Source organism: Pholis gunnellus, assembly GCF_910591455.1.
Source record: "Pholis gunnellus genome assembly, chromosome: 24".
Lineage (NCBI taxonomy): Eukaryota > Metazoa > Chordata > Actinopteri > Perciformes > Pholidae > Pholis > Pholis gunnellus.
The window spans coordinates 913299-931960 of record NC_136551.1 but is presented as its reverse complement, the minus strand read 5'-3'; the positions used below and the strand labels follow the sequence as shown (position 1 = coordinate 931960).

General features: G+C 46.4%; 3 protein-coding genes across 4 annotated transcripts; 2 read left to right on the top strand and 1 right to left on the bottom strand.

Moving 5' to 3' along the window:
* Positions 1 to 881: 881 nt before the first annotated feature.
* Positions 882 to 6757, bottom strand: LOC306715398 (desmin-like). The gene is made up of 9 exons (XM_079185760.1): positions 6161 to 6757; positions 5014 to 5074; positions 4780 to 4875; positions 3868 to 4029; positions 3656 to 3781; positions 3336 to 3556; positions 3150 to 3193; positions 2789 to 2877; positions 882 to 1804 (listed from the first exon to the last, which is right to left on the bottom strand). The coding sequence occupies exons 1-9, from the start codon at positions 6736 to 6738 to the stop codon at positions 1763 to 1765; spliced, it is 1419 nt and encodes a 472-aa protein (XP_079041886.1). The 5' UTR covers positions 6739 to 6757; the 3' UTR covers positions 882 to 1762.
* Positions 6758 to 9344: 2587 nt separating this feature from the next.
* LOC306715209 (aspartyl aminopeptidase-like) lies at positions 9345 to 14130 on the top strand. Of its 2 annotated transcripts, none has more exons than XM_079185497.1 (15): positions 9345 to 9443; positions 9841 to 9931; positions 10492 to 10580; positions 10673 to 10786; positions 10929 to 11054; positions 11251 to 11375; positions 11491 to 11575; positions 11683 to 11790; positions 11897 to 11974; positions 12058 to 12138; positions 12288 to 12448; positions 12655 to 12694; positions 12800 to 12901; positions 13043 to 13210; positions 13337 to 14130. In XM_079185497.1, exons 1-15 carry the CDS (start codon positions 9438 to 9440, stop codon positions 13385 to 13387), a joined length of 1425 nt encoding a protein of 474 aa, XP_079041623.1. In that variant the 5' UTR covers positions 9345 to 9437; the 3' UTR covers positions 13388 to 14130. The 2 variants fall into 2 exon arrangements, with proteins under 2 accessions (XP_079041623.1, XP_079041624.1); XM_079185498.1 differs by having other exon boundaries at positions 9434 to 9574.
* A 214-nt stretch (positions 14131 to 14344) lies between these two features.
* LOC306715528 (aspartyl aminopeptidase-like) lies at positions 14345 to 18556 on the top strand. Its single transcript, XM_079185925.1, has 14 exons — positions 14345 to 14593; positions 15183 to 15271; positions 15364 to 15477; positions 15617 to 15742; positions 15925 to 16049; positions 16165 to 16249; positions 16360 to 16467; positions 16574 to 16651; positions 16735 to 16815; positions 16965 to 17125; positions 17357 to 17396; positions 17499 to 17600; positions 17828 to 17995; positions 18122 to 18556. Exons 1-14 carry the CDS (start codon positions 14512 to 14514, stop codon positions 18170 to 18172), a joined length of 1410 nt encoding a protein of 469 aa, XP_079042051.1. The 5' UTR covers positions 14345 to 14511; the 3' UTR covers positions 18173 to 18556.
* Positions 18557 to 18662: the final 106 nt, after the last annotated feature.

Below are 18662 nucleotides of genomic sequence, written 5' to 3'. Positions count from 1 at the left end.
TCGAGTTGGCTTGTTGTCTTCACAGATGCCTGGATGTATGAGAGAGACACGTTTACACTGGCACCTCCTCACACAAGGTTTGGAAACCACAGTCCCTGATTATTGTACAACCTGAATCTGATCCCAGACTGTTTCCTCCAAAGAGATTATTTAAGAGGTTTTTATTCTATAAGCTGAGAGGAAAGATGTGTCTGCCGTTGTGCAGAACGTCCACTCTTTAGCTCCAGCTGCTCTGGCAGAAGAAGCTAAAAGTCTTCCTTGAGGTGCCAGTGTGAATAAGGCTCAGAGAGAGTCTGGATGAAAACAGTGGACTAGTGGCCATACCAACTTGTACTTAGACCAACAACTCCTTCCATCATGTGCATTGAGTTTCACCAGTGAAAATGTGAATACTTTACCGTCTTTACCTTTTTATAGTTAAAGCGAGCGAGTGTGTGGGGGGAGGGGGGGACGTATGGTACGTTTTTATTCATCCGTAGGAAACGGAAATGCATGATCTCACCCCGATCCGCCCTGCGTGGCTTCGTCTCGGGCCCACCAAACACCCTCCACCCTCAACACCCTCCACCCTCGTGTGCATCGATGTGAAGCGTGTACATAAAACACAACACTTACTAACTTGTTATTTTCATCATTCCATTTAAACTCTCTTTTCTTATGAATCTAAACTGTTCTTTTGGAGTGGGATGTATTTATTTTCAGATGTATTTATTTCTGTAAAGGAGAGTCATCACTGTAGGCCAGTACCTCCATGCTTTTTTTTAAGAACTTTAATTATGACTATAATTATTAAAGCATGTGTTCTTATGGGCCTGTGTTTGATCAACGTGTGCGAGTCGTCTTTCAACTCAAGGACATGCAGACATCAATCAGCTGTGACATGAAATCCACTTTATTTTTATTAGCAAATAATATTTGAAAGTCACAAAGGACACTCTCTCTCTCTCTCTCTCTCTCTCTCTCTCTCTCGCTCTCACTCTCACTCTCACTCTCTCTCTCTCTCTCTCTCTCTCTCTCATCACCTCTTTCCTCCTTCAGTATCTCCAGCTTCATCTCCTTTTAATCTCCTCCATCGTCTCCTTTTTATCTGCTCTTAAGCACATTCTTACATTCTGATTGGACAAAACTGTGACTCTGACCTTGAGGAACGGGACAAAAGCTGCTGTTTGGAAGAAACCAGAAGAAGAATAAAATCCTGTATTTAAGATGAGGGTTTGGATCCGTCTGCACGCTTCGTGGTAAGAAATGAGATGCAAACGCAGAGGATTGATGTGACATTTAACTTAAATTGCAGATCAGGACGTTCATGCAGCACCAGAGTATTTTATTTTGTAGACAGATTGAAAATGCTTTTACTCTTTTGCAGCCTCAGATGCAAAAATGCTGTATTCTGCAGAAACACCTGGAAAGATCTGAATCAAGTCTACTGCAGTGACCCACCGTGTTCTCGCTTAATTCAAGAAACGGACAATTCTTCAAAGAAAAATCCGCTTTGTGTCCGTTCATCTCAGAAATGTCTATGAGGAGTTTCATGTCCTGTACGTTGTGTCCATCTTCAAAACACCACTAAGCAGAGATGAATAAATCATTTGATAAAATAAAGTTAATGATACCATCACTCTGCTTTACTTTCACACATTGCAGTCGCTTTAAACCAGCAGAGTACAGACCATAATCAGGAGTCTGTAACGTCTTTCACTTGTTTTATTTGCGCATCTTTTCTTGTTTCTTGTCGTCGTTTCTTCTTCTCTTCTGCAGATCGTTACATGATGTCGTGCTGGTGCTGCGTCGAGTCGCTGACAACCTGGAGGGCAGAAAACACAACAGTCCGACTTCAAAAGATATAAAACACACTTCAAGAGGTAAAGACACTGTTTGCTCCAGGAACTCCTCAGGTGTGAAGTTTCCAGACTGATTGACTGACGAGCTGCTCTTCAAGTAGCTCTCTAACACATATATATATTATATCATTTTAAAACAATTTGATTTCTGTTGGATACGGGTTGAAATACTCACTTTATATCATGTTTTAAGATAATAAGACATAAGGGTCAGCAGGGCTCACATACAAGATGTTATTGAGGGGGAAAAGCAGCCGTGACTTGTCGTAACACGTGTGTGATGTGTGTTTTCCACGGAAGCGGCGGCGGGTGTCGCGTGTCTCCGCTCTGGTGGGATGCTGGGATGCTCTTCAGCTCAACTAGTCGCTGCACGTTGTTCAGGTGTTTTCTTGGAAGCATCAGAAATACCTCCGGAGTGATGTGAACCAACACCAAACACAACGTCGTTACGCTGGGTCCCCAGCTGAAAACTAAATGCTGTTTTGCTGAGGTCAGAGGTCAGAGGTCATGGGGGCTTATTGAGCTTATAAAATCACTAGATATTGTTCAGCTGTTTGCATTCAGTGCAGAGAATTGACTGCTTTGGCTATTAAGTGCAGAATGAACTAAACGTGAGCACTGACCCACAATAGGATCAATATAAATGTAGAGCCATTTGTTAAAAAGAGAGAGATTAAACAGTCAATATGTGAAAATAGAGTAGTTTAAAAATGTCACATTGATCCGTACTGAACCCTAAATCCTTTTGTTAAAACATATTTTCCTTTGTTGAGTCGATGATGGAAGAAAGACGGGAACGACTGAGCTCATTGAGATGAATCCGAACAAAGTTGGAAGGAAGTAAACTCTTTCTAGAAGCACAGAACTTAATACATTTCATAAGAACTAAGGTTAAAGGTTAAAGGCTACATGTGTACAGTGTTGTTGCTGGTCGGTGTGTGTCTTACCGCTCCGTCGCGGGTCTCGATGGTCTTGATGAGGACGGTTTTCTTTGAATGCAGCTCAGAGGAGCGCTGCTGGTGCTCGGGGCTGGTCTCTGTTTAAACACCATGCAGATGTATTCAAGTTTAAAATCATCCGAACATATAATGAGGATCTGCATGTCAGAGATCCTTTAAATCCATTTTGATGTATCTGAAGCAGAACACATTTGTCTCTCAATTACTCTGCTGGAATCATGTGATGCCGTTTAAATGATGGATCACAAATCAGGGGTGAAAGCTCCATCTGCAGGTGAACTGCATTGTGGGTGAGGACAGACTCCTGCCCTCTAGTGGTGTGTTCAGGTTGCAGCAGGTGTGTTCGTACCTCTGAAGCTCAGGGTGGAGAAGCTCTGCACAGGCAAGGTAATCCTGCAAAGACAGAAATAAAAATGTGATTTATTTGGCATAATTCTGCAATTTCATTGTTTTTAACATGCTTTTAAAATCAGATTGTAATTTGGTTCTAACTTGTCCAATAAAATTCATCTTTGTTCCTGGACTCCAGCATCACCTGCTCTCCTCCCCTTCCAGCAGCTTCCTGTAGGTGGCGATCTCCACATCCAGCGCCATCTTGACGTTGAGCAGGTCCTGGTACTCCCGGAGGTGGCGCGCCATCTCGTCCTTCATGTTGGCGATCTCCGCCTCCAGCCGGGCGATGGTGTCCTGGAAGCCGCCGGCCTCGCGACCGTGGCGGTCCTCCAAGTCCCTCATCTGCCTCATCAGGGACTCGTTCTGGGTTTGTCATCAAAGAGACGAATCTGAGGTGAGACACAGCTTGGACAGCGTGTGTGTGTGTGTGTGTGTGTGTGTGTGTGTGTGTGAGAGACGCACGGTGCCTTTGAGCGAGTCGATCTCGCAGGTGTAGGACTGGATCTGGTGTCTGAACTCCATGGTCTCCTGCCGGGCCTGCTTCAGTGCATCGTTGTTTTTAGTCACTGCCTGGTTCAGGTCGGACACCTGCAGAGACAAAGGTCAAAGGTCAAAGGTCACACACCGTATCGTAATCTTTTAACGCCCCACCATGTCGCAGCGACGTCTCTCACCTTCGACTTGTACCAATCCTCGGCCTCGGAGATGTTCTTGGCGGCGATGCCCTCGTACTGGGATCTGATGTCCCGCAGCGCCGCCGTCAGGTCCGGCTTAGACATGTCCATCTGGACTTGCACCTGAGACTCCTGCATCTGCATCTGCAGCTCGCGGATCTCCTGCAGGAGGAGGAGGAGGAGGAGGAGGAGGGAGAGAGGTCCGGTTAGAGTGGCAGAGAGGAGGCTGTGCATTTGTTTGTAGAGCACAGAAGTATTCTTGGACCAGTCCATGAGACACTTCTCTGCTCTGTGTCACCTGATACCAAACGCCAGTAATCACTCTACACTGGCAACCATTTGGCTTTGGCATCATGTAGCAAGTCTTATCAGTGTCCAGGCTGATTGCACACACACACACACACACACACACACGTCTCAGCTTACAGGCCTCTGCTGTTCAGTGACGTGGACGTCCGCTGCTACACAGAGTCATTTCAGGAGTACATCTGCTGAACGTGCTCAGGCCTGCTGCCAACGTACAAGCTTTGAGTGTGAAACTGTATACCTCTACAATCTGTTTGTCATCACACACTCACACACACACACACACACACACACACACACACACACACAACACACACACACACAGACAGACACTAACAGACAAATGCAGCACAGTCACACAGAACACAAACTCAACAGACAGGAAACAATCAAACAAACCCTTTGAGATTTGTGTCCTTAATGATCTTGAGACAATCTTCTGTGTATTATTTGACACATGAAGAAGAAGAAGAAGAAGAAGAAGAAGAAGAAGAAGAAGAAGAAGAAGAAGAAGAAGAAGAAGAAGAAGAAGAAGAAGAAGAAGAAGAAGAAGAAGAAGAAGAAGAAGAAGAAGAAGAAGAAGAAGAAGAAGAAGAAGAAGAGAACCTCTTCGTGGATCTTCTTCAGGAACACGATCTCCTCCTGCAGCGTCTCGATGCGTCTCTCCAGGTCCAGACGAGCCAGCGTGGCAGCATCCACATCCTGCAACAGTTTGCTGAGTCAGTCGTGATATTTAAAGTGAGTAGATCCATTATCTTCATCCACCACTTTGTTAAAGTGAAGTGAACGTACACTGCTGTTTCTGAATGAATGAATCAGCATCAGTTATCAAGGACTCACCGCCCTGAAAGCAGCCAGGTTGTTTTCTGCGTCCTCTTTTTGGAGAATCTCCTCCTGGAGTCTGGAGGAGGTGATGAGAGACAACGACACCATGAAGGATGTTATATTTGTTGTTAGCTGTTTAAATGTATTTTAATTATATTCAGCAGCTCATTCTCACAGAGCCACCACGCATAAACCGCTTTAACTGTGAGACGTAGAGTTCCAGCGGGTGATCAGGGTCCTGATTCACATTTAGATTTTAAATCTTTCATCTGAGAAATAAACAATGTTTGGAAAATGATTTTGCTGTAAAACATCTGATCTTAAAGACATCAACATCTTTCTGGCTGTAATAAAAGAAGACGCTCTTCTGTAAACAGATGCTCATTTTATTTATGAAGCCAGATAATTCAAAGTCTCAATTAATGTTACAGAAATACAGAAATACAACAGTATTAAAAGAACTCTTTAAAATCCCGTTTAAAGGACCTTCCAGTGATTCTTTTATGTTTAATAATGAATCCCAGGAGCATCTCTTCTCTCTGCATCTTTATGAAACTCCAAATGTAAAGCACAGAGAGAGAGGACAGATATGTGGGAGCTCTTTCCTCTCCTTTTATAGAAGAGCACAGTGTAAACATGCTGTCACACACACACACACACACACACACACACACACACACACACACACACACACACACACACACACACACACAAATCATCCATCATGTTTCGAAGCATCCCAGATAACATTCTAGGTTAAGAAACTAGAAAATCAGTTTTTGCAGCAGTTTTAGATTCCGTGCTTTGCTCATGGGCCCTTCAACAGGACAAAGACGTAAATGTAAGATGCAGACTGGTGTGAAGCCGGGAACCTTTATGAGCATCAGTCCATTTCAAACGTGTGAGTGTATCTGTACTTTGGATTTGATGGAATGATGTTTTAATTATTACTCATATGAAGCATTGTTCTAAGAGTACATCAAATGTTTAGAGCAGCGACATAAACAGCAGCTCACATCAAAAATCATATTCCAGTATAATAATATAACATGCTGCATAATGAGATCTGAATACTTCTTCTAATGCGTGAAATTCCTCAACATTTAAGTTACTTTGTCCTTGCTGTAAAATCGTTTCTTACACACACAGGTTTTCCTCCCACCTGAGTTTGAGCCTGTCCACGTCGTCGACCAGGTTGTCCCGCTCCACTTCTACACGCGATCTCTGATTGGTCAGGATGTCCACCTGCCTCCTCAGCTCGCTCATCTCCTCCTCGTACAGGGCGGCGACGTGCGTCGGCTCGCGGCCCCGGAGCCGCTCCACCTCCACCGCCAGCGTCTGGTTCTGCTGCTCCAGGAAGCGGACCTTCTCGATGTAGCTGGCGAAACGGTCGTTCAGGTGCTGCAGCTCGACCTTCTCGTTGGTCCGCGTGGTCAGGAATTCCTGGTTCACGGCGTCGGCCAGGTTGAAGTCCAGGGTCTCGCCCATGCCGCCGTAGGACCGCCCGACGGAGGCCCGGGATGTCATCAGGGGCTTCCCGTAGGAGCTGGAGGAGAACCGGTAGGATGGTGTCGAGCTGCTCCGGCTCACCTCGTAGACCCTGGAGGAGAGGTGGCCCCCACCACCGCCGCCGCCGTGGCCCAGCAGCGAGCGGTTGAGGGAGGGCGAGGCGTAGGCGCCGTGGCCAAATTGTCGGCGGTAGGAGGAGGCGGTCTGGGCTGAGGAGCTGTAGGAGGCCATGGTGGAACACACGGAAAGCCTGGCGGGGGCTGCTGCAGAGGGGAGCACTGAAGAAGAACTTACTGCCCCTGGCTTTTTGTAGTCACCCCCTCCTCCCTGTGAACTGCCCTCTCTCTCTCTCTTTGTCACCTTCCTTCCCCTCCATGCATCCCTCTCCACCTACCGCTTCATTCTTTATTTCATTTTCCATCTTTCTCTTTTGTCTCTCGACCACTTTCTCAGCACCAAATCCTGTGCGTGACGTTATACCTCTTAACAATCATTTCAGATATCTGTGACGCTGAGAATTTGTACACAAACTGATGAGGATGTTGAGCCTTTAGATCCAAACCAACAGCTGAATGTTGATGGAAGAAAATGGGACATATCGTAACTTTCATAAGGCAAAAATAACCAGAACACAAACACAGAAGTTAGAAAGATTTATCCTCCGTCCCAACAATCACAAGGCACAGAGTGAAACGAACTCCTTTACGTTACCAGATGATCCTCGAGGAACATGCAGAGCCTAAAGCGGTAGCTTATACATAACAGCATATCTGAGTAACATACTACACTGTAGGGATTGACCAATGTGGCACCTTGCAGTAAAGCAGGAACATGCTTTTTTGGAGTAACAACTCTCAACGTAACCACAGTGAAAACATGAAGCAGGTTTAAAGGGTGATGACGAACAACCTGACTTGACAAACCCTCTCCCCGGCCTGTGATCTCACGACATAGCGATGCGAGGATGCAAAGACGGTGGCTGTGAAAACTCTGCGTCGTCCTCACATGGTGAGGCAGCTTGTTAATGAGGAGGGGGGGGGGGCTTTGACTAACCTGCCTTAAAAAGGAAAACTATCCCATCCTGAGAGATGAACAGCGTGTCTCTGCAGGCGTCCTCAGAGCAGGAGAAAGCTCGCATTCACAAACAACATGAGCCATCGATGATGACGGCGTTAGAGAGTGTGACGGGGATTCAAAGGGAGGTTTCCTCAAACGTGCTCTGAGTCATGTTGTTAAAAACACTTCATCAGCTGCAGAATCTGTGGGCGGCAAACACTTTATTACAAACTTTGTTATTATAAAAACACACACTGGATATTTACACAGATATGTAGAAGAGTGCACATTGAATTTCATCTCCAGCCACTCACACAGTAACTTATTTAAAACATATACAAGATTGTTATAGATTTAATTTGGAATCAGTTCAAAACAATGTCATTGTCGTCTTGTGAGTGAATGTAGTTTGAGTCTAACCTGCAGACTTATTCTGTGATTTAAAGGCTGAAATCAGTGATGTTTGGAGATTCACAGGAAACGTATTAATAGAAGGATGGTTGAATTTGACATGACCTGTCACATTACATTACTGCTGGAGACACAGAACTGTGTGACGTCCTGCAGCATGAAGGATTAATAGACCTTCTCACTGCTGACGCAGGTGGAGCTCATTCCCTCTGTGAACGCTGTGATTCTTCCAGGTGTGCCCGCTCACTGTCCACCATGAGAAACGCTGTTACTCTCTTTCTGGAAGCTCTGAAGCTATCTCAGACGATCTGTATTTTGGGGCTGGATGGCACCTAATGCTGAGCCAAATGTGAATAATATTTTGGACGGGGACAATGAGACACTTTCAACTTTGAACCAGATGGAAAAATCAGCTCAATTGCTAATTAAATTCTTATGTGAGTCCTATTTCTAAGTTTTTTTTGCTTAAATGTCTCCAGTGTGCAAAATGTGTTACAAACATTAGATAGATTACAATGCATTAATGCACATGCAATAAAAAACGTTTATTGTCGTAGCTTGAATGTAGAGGTGTTAGTTTTAATCTCACACATTCTGATTTACTTCATGAAACAGTCCATGATGGCGTCTGCATACAGGAAACACTTGGTTCCCATGTCTTTGGACCACAGTCCTGGTGTGCTATTACCATTAAAACCATTATAGTTTCTGGTGTATTTAGACTAAATTATCATGCAGTGAGGTCCTAGTGCGTTCAACACTCCCACTGCTGCTCCTCGACTGCAGCCTGTTGCCCTCACGTCTATTAATAGAGCCTGTGTGTGTGTGTGTGTGTGTGTGTGTGTGTGTGTGTGTGTGTGTGTGTGTGGGTGTTCTCATGCCCCTGGGCTTCCTCAACAGCAGGAGAGGCGCTGTGAGCTGACAGCTGATATAAACATCTCTTCATCGTTTTCAGACTCTCCTCTTCTTCCTCCCTCCTCCCTGGTTCTTCAGGACTATATAAGGCCAGTTCCTGTGGTGGAACGGCTGCATCTGGAGGAATAAGAAGTAAACGAATATGAGTAACAAAGACAGATAGAGAGAGGTCTTTGGATACAAATATGAATAAAGTAAAATCAGAGAAAAATTGCACTTCTGGTTCGATGCTAAACTGCGTTGCTTGTTGCCTCCATAATATAAATATAATAAATCTAAATAAATCTAAAATAACTTTAATATGTCTCCTGCTTCTCCAGTTTCTTCTTCGGGGGAGGGACACGAAGGTAAAGGTGGAAATAAAGATGTGTGGGGGCTTGTGAAAAATCTATCCGTTGTAATTACACCGCCTGGCCGCTAGATGTCCCTGTGGCGCTGTGTCTGGAATAAGCGCCTGCTTCTCTGTCGGTCTGCAGTCAGCAAATCTCTATCCGCCTGTCACTACTCTGCCATTGCGCCGGGGAGTTCATAGTTTGACAGTGCAATTAATGCAGGTAAGTGTCATAAAAAAGTATTATCGTCGCTGCGGTATGTGGAGGTGTTGCTCCCTCACAGAGAGCTGCTTTGACTTTGACCAGCGGAGGAAGAGAAGCGGAGAAGAAGAGTCAGAGCGCTCGAGTTGCAGGTTAGCTAGCAAAGAGTTAGCGATGCGTCCTTTATCGGACAACCTATGGCTTTAGCGTAATAATGACAATGTTATCACTAAATTGAATTTGCTTATTGTATATATATCTGGCTTTATGAAAAGAAGAGAAGGAAAGATTTGAATCTCGCGATTAGTGTCCTGAGTTGTAACTTGTAGCCGACTAGCTGCTAGCTTAGCTGTCTATGCTTCTGATGAACTTGTGCAACTGACTCTCTAGTTCTCCTCTTTGCTCTTTCGTTCTCCAGTCTTTGATCATGAAGAGCTCCAAAGAGGCCGTGCAGTCAGCAGCCAAAGAGTTCCTGCAGTTTGTGAACAGAGGAGTGTCTCCATACCACGGTAGAGTCTGCAGACCTCAGACCAATACTTCTTATTCTGTGTAAAACTGACTTTATTCAAGTGAAAGTACAAATACCACATTGGTAAAAAAGTACTGCAATCAAAACCTTACTTCCTGTGAGTAAAGGTAACCTTGTTAAGTATTAACAGAAAGTACAAGTATTGTGTTTAGTGCTGCATTATGATGTTTTAAACTGGTTCTGGGTCACATTTTGTAGAATTTTAGGAAGTTCTCTTCTGTCAGTGGTGAGAACAAAGAGACGTTTGCATTGAGAAGGTGCTGAGTCGAGACTTTGAGCTTTAGATAAGATAAGTTTCTGCAGATGAATGTTTTGTAATGTCTCCTATCTTTGCACTGTGACCTGTAGCTCCCCACAGAGAGTCTTAAAGCAGCAATAAAAGATAATAAAACATTAAAAAAACTAGATGATAGAAAGCATCTTCTGGTCATGACTTGGGCGGACTGGTGGAACTCCTTCCTGCTTCAATGAAGAAGGACTCTGACTTCTAGAAAGCCAGTAAAGTCTCTGACAGAAAGAGTCGTGTTGTCTCTTCTGTAGCGGTTGAAGAATGCAAGCGGCGTCTGCTGCAGGCCGGCTTCATCGAGCTGAAGGAGTCGGAGAAGTGGGACATCCAGCCGTCCAGCAAGGTGGGTTCACGGTAGCTGTATACCCAGGAATGGTTGCACACGTTTTCTTGTAGAAGAATCCATATTTACATCCCGTCCTCTGCTCCCTTCAGTACTTTGTGACCAGGAACTTCTCCAGCCTCATCGCCTTCGCCGTGGGCGGACGCTTCCTGCCGGGAAACGGCTTCTCCATGATCGGCGCCCACACGGACAGCCCCTGCCTCAGGGTGAGAGCCCGCCCCCGTCCACCTGTCAATCACGATCTCACGCTTCCTTGCATCCCTCAGCTCCTTTTGTTTCTTATATTGGATGCTGAAGAACCTCCTCTTTTATCAGATTATTCCATTTGATTATGTCTTTGTGCTTCAGGTGAAGCCGAGGTCCAAGAGGACGAAGCAGGGCTGTCTGCAGGTCGGGGTGGAGTGCTACGGCGGAGGCATCTGGAACACCTGGTTCGACCGTGACCTAACCATCGCCGGCCGCGTCATGGTCAAGGTACCGCCATCATACTATCATTTAGTGTAGTTTTAGCACAACTACTGTGAAAGCTGGACAGTTTCAAGTACTGGCACTGAAGCAGGATCTGTAGAAAAGAAACCCAAATGGGACAAATTCTTTGGGTTTATTGTGAGATCTTTCTCGTGTGTGTGTGTGTGTGTGTGTGTGTGTGTGTGTGTGTGTCCTCCTCCAGACTGACGGCCAGCTGGTTCACCGGCTGTTTCACGTGTCCAGACCGCTGCTCAGGATCCCTCACCTGGCCATCCACCTGCAGAGAGATGTCAACGACTCCTTCGGCCCCAACAAGGAGAACCACCTGTCAGTACACACGGATTTATTCATTAATATTGGGAGTTTGACGGACGCTTTGTCGCTCAGTTTGACCGTGGAGTTTGTGCCAACCCTGTTACGTTCATGTGTTTGTGTTTCTCAGCGTGCCGATCATCGCCACCGTCGTCCAGGAGGAGCTGGAGACGGGCTGTGCATCCTCCGGAGATGCTAGCTGTGCTGTCAGCACGGTAAACAGACACATCTGTATAACTAGCCTCTGTCGGCCTCGCTCTCTGTCAATTACGGCTGATTTTCTACCAAATTCTAAAGTTAGTGTTTCATCGTCCCTGTGCAGGCGGAGAAGCACCACCCGGTGCTGGTGAAGGTGCTGTGTTCAGAGCTGGGCGTGGAGCCTGAAGCTCTGCTGGACTTTGAGCTCTGTCTGGCCGACACTCAGCCCGCGGTGAGTCCACCAGTGTATTCATGAACAATGCAAAGACACAGCACAGAATGTAGAAGAAGTTATATTACAATCGTTTATCTCATGTCTTCTTCTCTTCTCTCTGCAGGCGTTGGGAGGAGTGTACGAAGAGTTCATCTACTCTCCTCGTCTGGACAACCTCCACAGCTGCTACTGCGCGCTGCAGGTCAGACTCCCATCTTCTCTTCACTACTTTAGTCTGCTTTGTTCATCTCTAATCACACCAGTGCTTCTCTTTCTGCCTGTCAGGGGCTGCTGGAATCGTGCTCAGGAGACTCTCTGGCCAACGACCCCAACGTCCGCATGATCACTCTGTACGACAACGAAGAGGTGGGTGTGATGGAGTGTCTCCAACTGCTTTGTAGGAAAAGCTACACAGACTTAAACTAAAGTCACAACTCTTTGGAAACAACAAGCCTGTGTGTTTTCTCCACGCTGAGCTTAGTGTGTGTGTGTGTGTGTGTGTGTGTGTCCTGCAGGTGGGATCAGAGAGCGCTCAGGGGGCTCAGTCCAACCTGACGGAGCTCATCCTCAGCCGCCTCTCCGCTTCCGCCTCCAACCTCACGGCCTTCCAGCAGGCGGCGCCGCTCTCCTTCATGATCAGCGCCGACATGGCGCACGCCGTGCACCCCAACTACCCGTCAGTAGTTCAGTCTGCTGTCAACACAGACCAGCCTCCTTATTGGGCCATTAAAGCTACTTTATTTGACATATTATTTGTGATTTTTACAATTATTAAAATTAAAGTCCATTAAACGTGATACTGCAGGCAGTTAAAACCTTTATCTTTATCTTCCACATTATGTCATTTCATCATCTTTTATTTGAATAAAATGTTGTTCTCAGGGAGAAGCACGAGGAGAACCATCGTCCTGCTTTCCACAAGGTGAAGACGTTATTTTAACGTGTTCGTGCTTCTTGATGAGCAGTAATAATAATAATAACACACATCAGATAAATCTGATTTCTAACGTTCACATCTTGATTTCAGGGTCCGGTGATCAAGTTCAACAGCAACCAGCGTTACGCTACGACGGCCGTCACCGCCTCCGTGGTCAGGGAGGTGGCCGGCCGGGTCGGCGTGCCGCTGCAGGTACGGCGTGTGATTACAGACGAGCTGTTTGCAGACGGAGGCTCAGCGGCTTCTCGTGTGTGTGTGTGTGTGTGTCTCATTGAGCCACACAGATGTCTTCTATGTAATCACTACTTTGCCCTCCGGTCCGTCCTGCTGCAGGATGTGATGGTCCGTAACGACGTTCCCTGTGGAACCACCATTGGACCCATCCTCGCCGCCCGCCTCGGCGTCCCCGTGGTGGACATCGGATCTCCGCAGCTCTCCATGCACTCCATCAGAGAGATGTGCTGCACCTCCAGCGTCCTGCAGAGCACCACCCTCTTCAAGGTAACGAACATTGATTTATGAATTCAATCATTATTTTCTCCAGATGAGTCCCGAGATATGTACTTTTTATTTTGTCCTCCGTGTTTTCAAACCACGCTCCCACTTCCTGTCCGCTTCCTCCTGCAGGGTTTCTTCGAGTTGTTCCCCACCGTGAGGAGCTCGCTGGTTGTCGACTAGAACCGGGAGGAAGAAAAAGAAGAAGAAAAGGAAGAACTGATGGAAGCAAAGCATCGTTTCCAACATGTGGTTGTGTTACTTCAACACATACTCGTGTAAAGAACACTGCCGTAGTAAATGGTGTTGACATGTTGAAAACGCTGCACTCATCACTGTAGTTCCTCCAAATAAAGAGAATCACATTCACATCACTCTTCTAGATCTTTCATGTGAACTGAAAACAAAACATTGAAAGGTTTTTGTTTCTCTTGTGTTTATTAATCAGGAAGGTTTCATCCTGTAGGACAAGCTGCTGTGATTTAATGTCTTGGCTCAGTTTTAATACACACAGTGAGGAACCACATGTCTGGATGGTCTCTGGCAGGACCAGGACTTCTGATCCACATGAACCAGGAGATGGGAACTCCTCCACACTGCAAGAAATGACAGTTTCCACATCGTCCTGTGGACGTAAATGAGTTTAATCACCTCGTGTATCTGAGAAAGTAGCTTATGAATATATATGACTATATAAGGCCGGTTCCTGTGGTAGTGAACGGTGATGAACGGCTGCATCTGGAGGAATAAGAAGTAAACGAATATGAGTAACAAAGACAGATAGAGAGAGGTCTTTGGATACAAATATGAATAAAGTAAAATCAGAGAGAAAGAGCAGATATTATATTGCACTTCTGGTTCGATGCTAAACTGCGTTGCTTGTTGCCTCCATAATATAAATATAATAAATCTAAATAAATCTAAAATAACTCTAATATGTCTCCTGCTTCTCCAGTTTCTTCTTCGGGGGAGGTACACGAAGGTAAAGGTGGAAATAAAGATGTGTGGGGGCTTGTGAAAAATCTATCCGTTGTAATTACACCGCCTGGCCGCTAGATGTCCCTGTGGCGCTGTGGCTGGAATAAACAGCGCCTGCTTCTCTGCTTTGACTTTGACCAGCGGAGGAAGAGAAGCGGAGAAGAAGAGTCAGAGAGCTCGAGTTGCAAAGATTTGAATCTCGCGATTAGTGTCCTAAGTTGTAACTTGTAGCCGGCTAGCTGCTAGCTTAGCTGTCTATGCTTCTGATGAACTTGTGCAACTGACTCTCTAGTTCTCCTCTTTGCTCTTTCGTTCTCCAGTCTTTGATTATGAAGAGCTCCAAAGAGGCCGTGCAGTCAGCAGCCAAAGAGTTCCTGCAGTTTGTGAACAGAGGAGTGTCTCCATACCACGGTAGAGTCTGCAGACCTCAGACCAATACTTCTTATTCTGTGTAAAACTGACTTTATTCAAGTGAAAGTACAAATACCACATTGGTAAAAAAGTACTGCAATCAAAACCTTACTTCCTGTGAGTAAAGGTAACCTTGTTAAGTATTAACAGAAAGTACAAGTATTATGTTTAGTGCTGCATTATGATGTTTTAAACTGGTTCTGGGTCACATTTTGTAGAATTTTAGGAAGTTCTCTTCTGTCAGTGGTGAGAACAAAGAGACGTTTGCATCGAGAAGGTGCTGAGTCGAGACTTTGAGCTTTAGATAAGATAAGTTTCTGCAGATGAATGTTTCATAACGTCTCCTATCTTTGCACTGTGACCTGTAGCTCCCCACAGAGAGTCCTAAAGCAGCAATAAAAGACAAAAAAACTAAACTAAACGATAGAAAGCATCTTCTGGTCAGAGGAGCAAAGACTCCTTCAGTGAGTGTTGAAACATGACTTGGGCAGACCGGTGGAACTCCTTCCTGCTTCAATGAAGAAGGACTCTGACTTCTAGAAAGCCAGTAAAGTCTCTGACAGAAAGAGTCGTGTTGTCTCTTCTGTAGCGGTTGAAGAATGCAAGCGGCGTCTGCTGCAGGCCGGCTTCATCGAGCTGAAGGAGTCGGAGAAGTGGGACATCCAGCCGTCCAGCAAGGTGGGTTCACGGTAGCTGTATACCCAGGAATGGTTGCACATGTTTTCTTGTAGAAGAATCCATATTTACATCCCGTCCTCTGCTCCCTTCAGTACTTTGTGACCAGGAACTTCTCCAGCCTCATCGCCTTCGCCGTGGGCGGACGCTTCCTGCCGGGAAACGGCTTCTCCATGATCGGCGCCCACACGGACAGCCCCTGCCTCAGGGTGAGAGCCCGCCCCCGTCCACCTGTCAATCACGATCTCACGCTTCCTTGCATCCCTCAGCTCCTTTTGTTTCTTATATTGGATGCTGAAGAACCTCCTCTTTTATCAGATTATTCCATTTCATGTCTTTGTGCTTCAGGTGAAGCCGAGGTCCAAGAGGACGGAGCAGGGCTGTCTGCAGGTCGGGGTGGAGTGCTACGGCGGAGGCATCTGGAACACCTGGTTCGACCGTGACCTAACCATCGCCGGCCGCGTCATGGTCAAGGTACCGCCATCATACTATCATTTAGTTTAGTTTTAGCACAACTAATGTGAAAGCTGGACAGTTTCAAGTACTGGCACTGAAGCAGGATCTGTAGAAAAGAAACCCAAATGGGACAAATTCTTTGGGTTAATTGTGAGATCTTTCTCGTGTGTGTGTGTGTGTGTGTGTGTGTCCTCCTCCAGACTGACGGCCAGCTGGTTCACCGGCTGTTTCACGTGTCCAGACCGCTGCTCAGGATCCCTCACCTGGCCATCCACCTGCAGAGAGACGTCAACGACTCCTTCGGCCCCGACAAGGAGAACCACCTGTCAGTACACACGGATTTATTCATTAATATTGGGAGTTTGACGGACGCTTTGTCGCTCAGTTTGACCTTGGAGTTTGTGCCAACCCTGTTACGTTCATGTGTTTGTGTTTCTCAGCGTGCCGATCATCGCCACCGTCGTCCAGGAGGAGCTGGAGACGGGCTGTGCATCCTACGAAGATGCTAGCTGTGCTGTCAGCACGGTAAACAGACACATCTGTATAACTAGCCTCTGTCGGCCTCGCTCTCTGGCGTTATCTACGGCTGATTTTCTACCAAATTCTAAAGTTAGTGTTTCATCGTCCCTGTGCAGGCGGAGAAGCACCACCCGGTGCTGGTGAAGGTGCTGTGTTCAGAGCTGGGCGTGGAGCCTGAAGCTCTGCTGGACTTTGAGCTCTGTCTGGCCGACACTCAGCCCGCGGTGAGTCCACCAGGATATTCATGAACAATGCAAAGACACAGCACAGAATGTAGAAGAAGTTATATTACAATCGTTTATCTCATGTCTTCTTCTCTTCTCTCTGCAGGCGTTGGGAGGAGTGTACGAAGAGTTCATCTACTCTCCTCGTCTGGACAACCTCCACAGCTGCTACTGCGCGCTGCAGGTCAGACTCCCATCTTCTCTTCACTACTTTAGTCTGCTTTGTTCATCTCTAATCACACCAGTGCTTCTCTTTCTGCCTGTCAGGGGCTGCTGGAATCGTGCTCAGGAGACTCTCTGGCCAACGACCCCAACGTCCGCATGATCACTCTGTACGACAACGAAGAGGTGGGTGTGATGGAGCGTCTCCAACTGCTTTGTAGGAAAAGCTACACCGACTTAAACTAAAGTCACAACTCTTTGGAAACAACAAGCCCGTGTGTTTTCTCCACGCTGAGCTTAGTGTGTGTGTGTGTGTGTGTGTGTGTGTCCTGCAGGTGGGATCAGAGAGCGCTCAGGGGGCTCAGTCCAACCTGACGGAGCTCATCCTCAGCCGCCTCTCCGCTTCCGCCTCCAACCTCACGGCCTTCCAGCAGGCGGCGCCGCTCTCCTTCATGATCAGCGCCGACATGGCGCACGCCGTGCACCCCAACTACCCGTCAGTAGTTCAGTCTGCTGTCAACACAGACCAGCCTCCTTATTGGGCCATTAAAGCTACTGTATTTGACATATTTCCTTTATATATAGATATAGATATATTTTTTTTTTTTTACAATTATTCAAATTAAAGTCCATTAAACGTGATACTGCAGGCAGTTAAAACCTTTATCTTTATCTTCCACATTATGTCATTTCATCATCTTTTATTTGAATAAAATGTTGTTCTCAGGGAGAAGCACGAGGAGAACCATTGTCCTGCTTTCCACAAGGTGAAGACGTTATTTTAACGCGTTCGTGCTTCTTGATGAGCAGTAATAATAATAACACACATCAGATAAATCTGATTTCTAACGTTCACGTCTTGATTTCAGGGTCCGGTGATCAAGTTCAACAGCAACCAGCGTTACGCTACGACGGCCGTCACCGCCTCCGTGGTCAGGGAGGTGGCCGGCCGGGTCGGCGTGCCGCTGCAGGTACGGCGTGTGATTACAGACGAGCTGTTTGCAGACGGAGGCTCAGCGGCTTCTCGTGTGTGTGTGTGTGTGTGTGTGTGTGTGTGTGTGTGTGTGTGTGTGTGTGTGTGTGTGTGTGTGTGTGTGTGTGTGTGTGTGTGTGTGTGTGTGTGTGTGTGTGTGTCATTGAGCCACACAGATGTCTTCTATGTAATCACTATTTTGCCCTCCGGTCCGTCCTGCTGCAGGATGTGATGGTCCGTAACGACGTTCCCTGTGGAACCACCATTGGACCCATCCTCGCCGCCCGCCTCGGCGTCCCCGTGGTGGACATCGGATCTCCGCAGCTCTCCATGCACTCCATCAGAGAGATGTGCTGCACCTCCAGCGTCCTGCAGAGCACCACCCTCTTCAAGGTAACGAACATTGATTTATGAATTCAATCATTATTTTCTCCACATGAGTCCCGAGATATGTACTTTTTATTTTGTCCTCCGTGTTTTTAAACCACGCTCCCACTTCCTGTCTGCTTCCTCCTGCAGGGTTTCTTCGAGTTGTTCCCCACCGTGAGGAGCTCGCTGGTTGTCGACTAGAACCGGGAAGAAGAAGAAGAAGAAGAACTGAACAATAAAGAGAATCACATTCACATCACTCTTCTAGATCTTTCATGTGAACTGAAAACAAAACATTGAAAGGTTTTTGTTTCTCTTGTGTTTATTAATCAGGAAGGTTTCATCCTGCAGGACAAGCTGCTGTGATTTAATGTCTCAGCTCAGTTTTAATACACACAGTGAGGAACCACACGTGTCTGGATGGTCTCTGGCAGGACCAGGACTTCTGATCCACATGAACCACGTCATGGTGCAGGAGATGGGAACTCCTCCACACTGCAAGAAATGACAGTTTCCACATCGTCCTGTGGACGTAAATGAGTTTAATCACCTCGTGTATCTGAGAAAGTAGCTGATGAAATAAATATCCTGAAACAAACTGTTGAGACGGTCGGAGTGTGACGATGAAACTCCTTCAGTGTTCAGTAAATACTGTATTTTAATCAAATGATCTTGGAAAGTCTTGACGTTA

Excerpts from the sequence above, each read along its gene's own strand:
- LOC306715528 (XM_079185925.1), top strand. The coding sequence starts at position 14,512 with ATGAAGAGCTCCAAAGAGGCCGTGCAGTCAGCAGCCAAAGAGTTCCTG. Across the intron at positions 16,250-16,359 it reads CTAGCTGTGCTGTCAGCACG|GCGGAGAAGCACCACCCGGT; the intron begins GTAAACAGACAC and ends GTCCCTGTGCAG. Across the intron at positions 17,397-17,498 it reads ATTGTCCTGCTTTCCACAAG|GGTCCGGTGATCAAGTTCAA; the intron begins GTGAAGACGTTA and ends TCTTGATTTCAG.
- LOC306715398 (XM_079185760.1), bottom strand. The coding sequence starts at position 6,738 with ATGGCCTCCTACAGCTCCTCAGCCCAGACCGCCTCCTCCTACCGCCGA. Across the intron at positions 3,782-3,867 it reads AGGATTGGTACAAGTCGAAG|GTGTCCGACCTGAACCAGGC; the intron begins GTGAGAGACGTC and ends TTGTCTCTGCAG. Across the intron at positions 3,194-3,335 it reads CTGGAAGGGGAGGAGAGCAG|GATTACCTTGCCTGTGCAGA; the intron begins GTGATGCTGGAG and ends CTGTCTTTGCAG.
- LOC306715209 (XM_079185497.1), top strand. Across the intron at positions 11,055-11,250 it reads CCGGCCGCGTCATGGTCAAG|ACTGACGGCCAGCTGGTTCA; the intron begins GTACCGCCATCA and ends GTCCTCCTCCAG. Across the intron at positions 11,975-12,057 it reads GCTGCTACTGCGCGCTGCAG|GGGCTGCTGGAATCGTGCTC; the intron begins GTCAGACTCCCA and ends TCTGCCTGTCAG.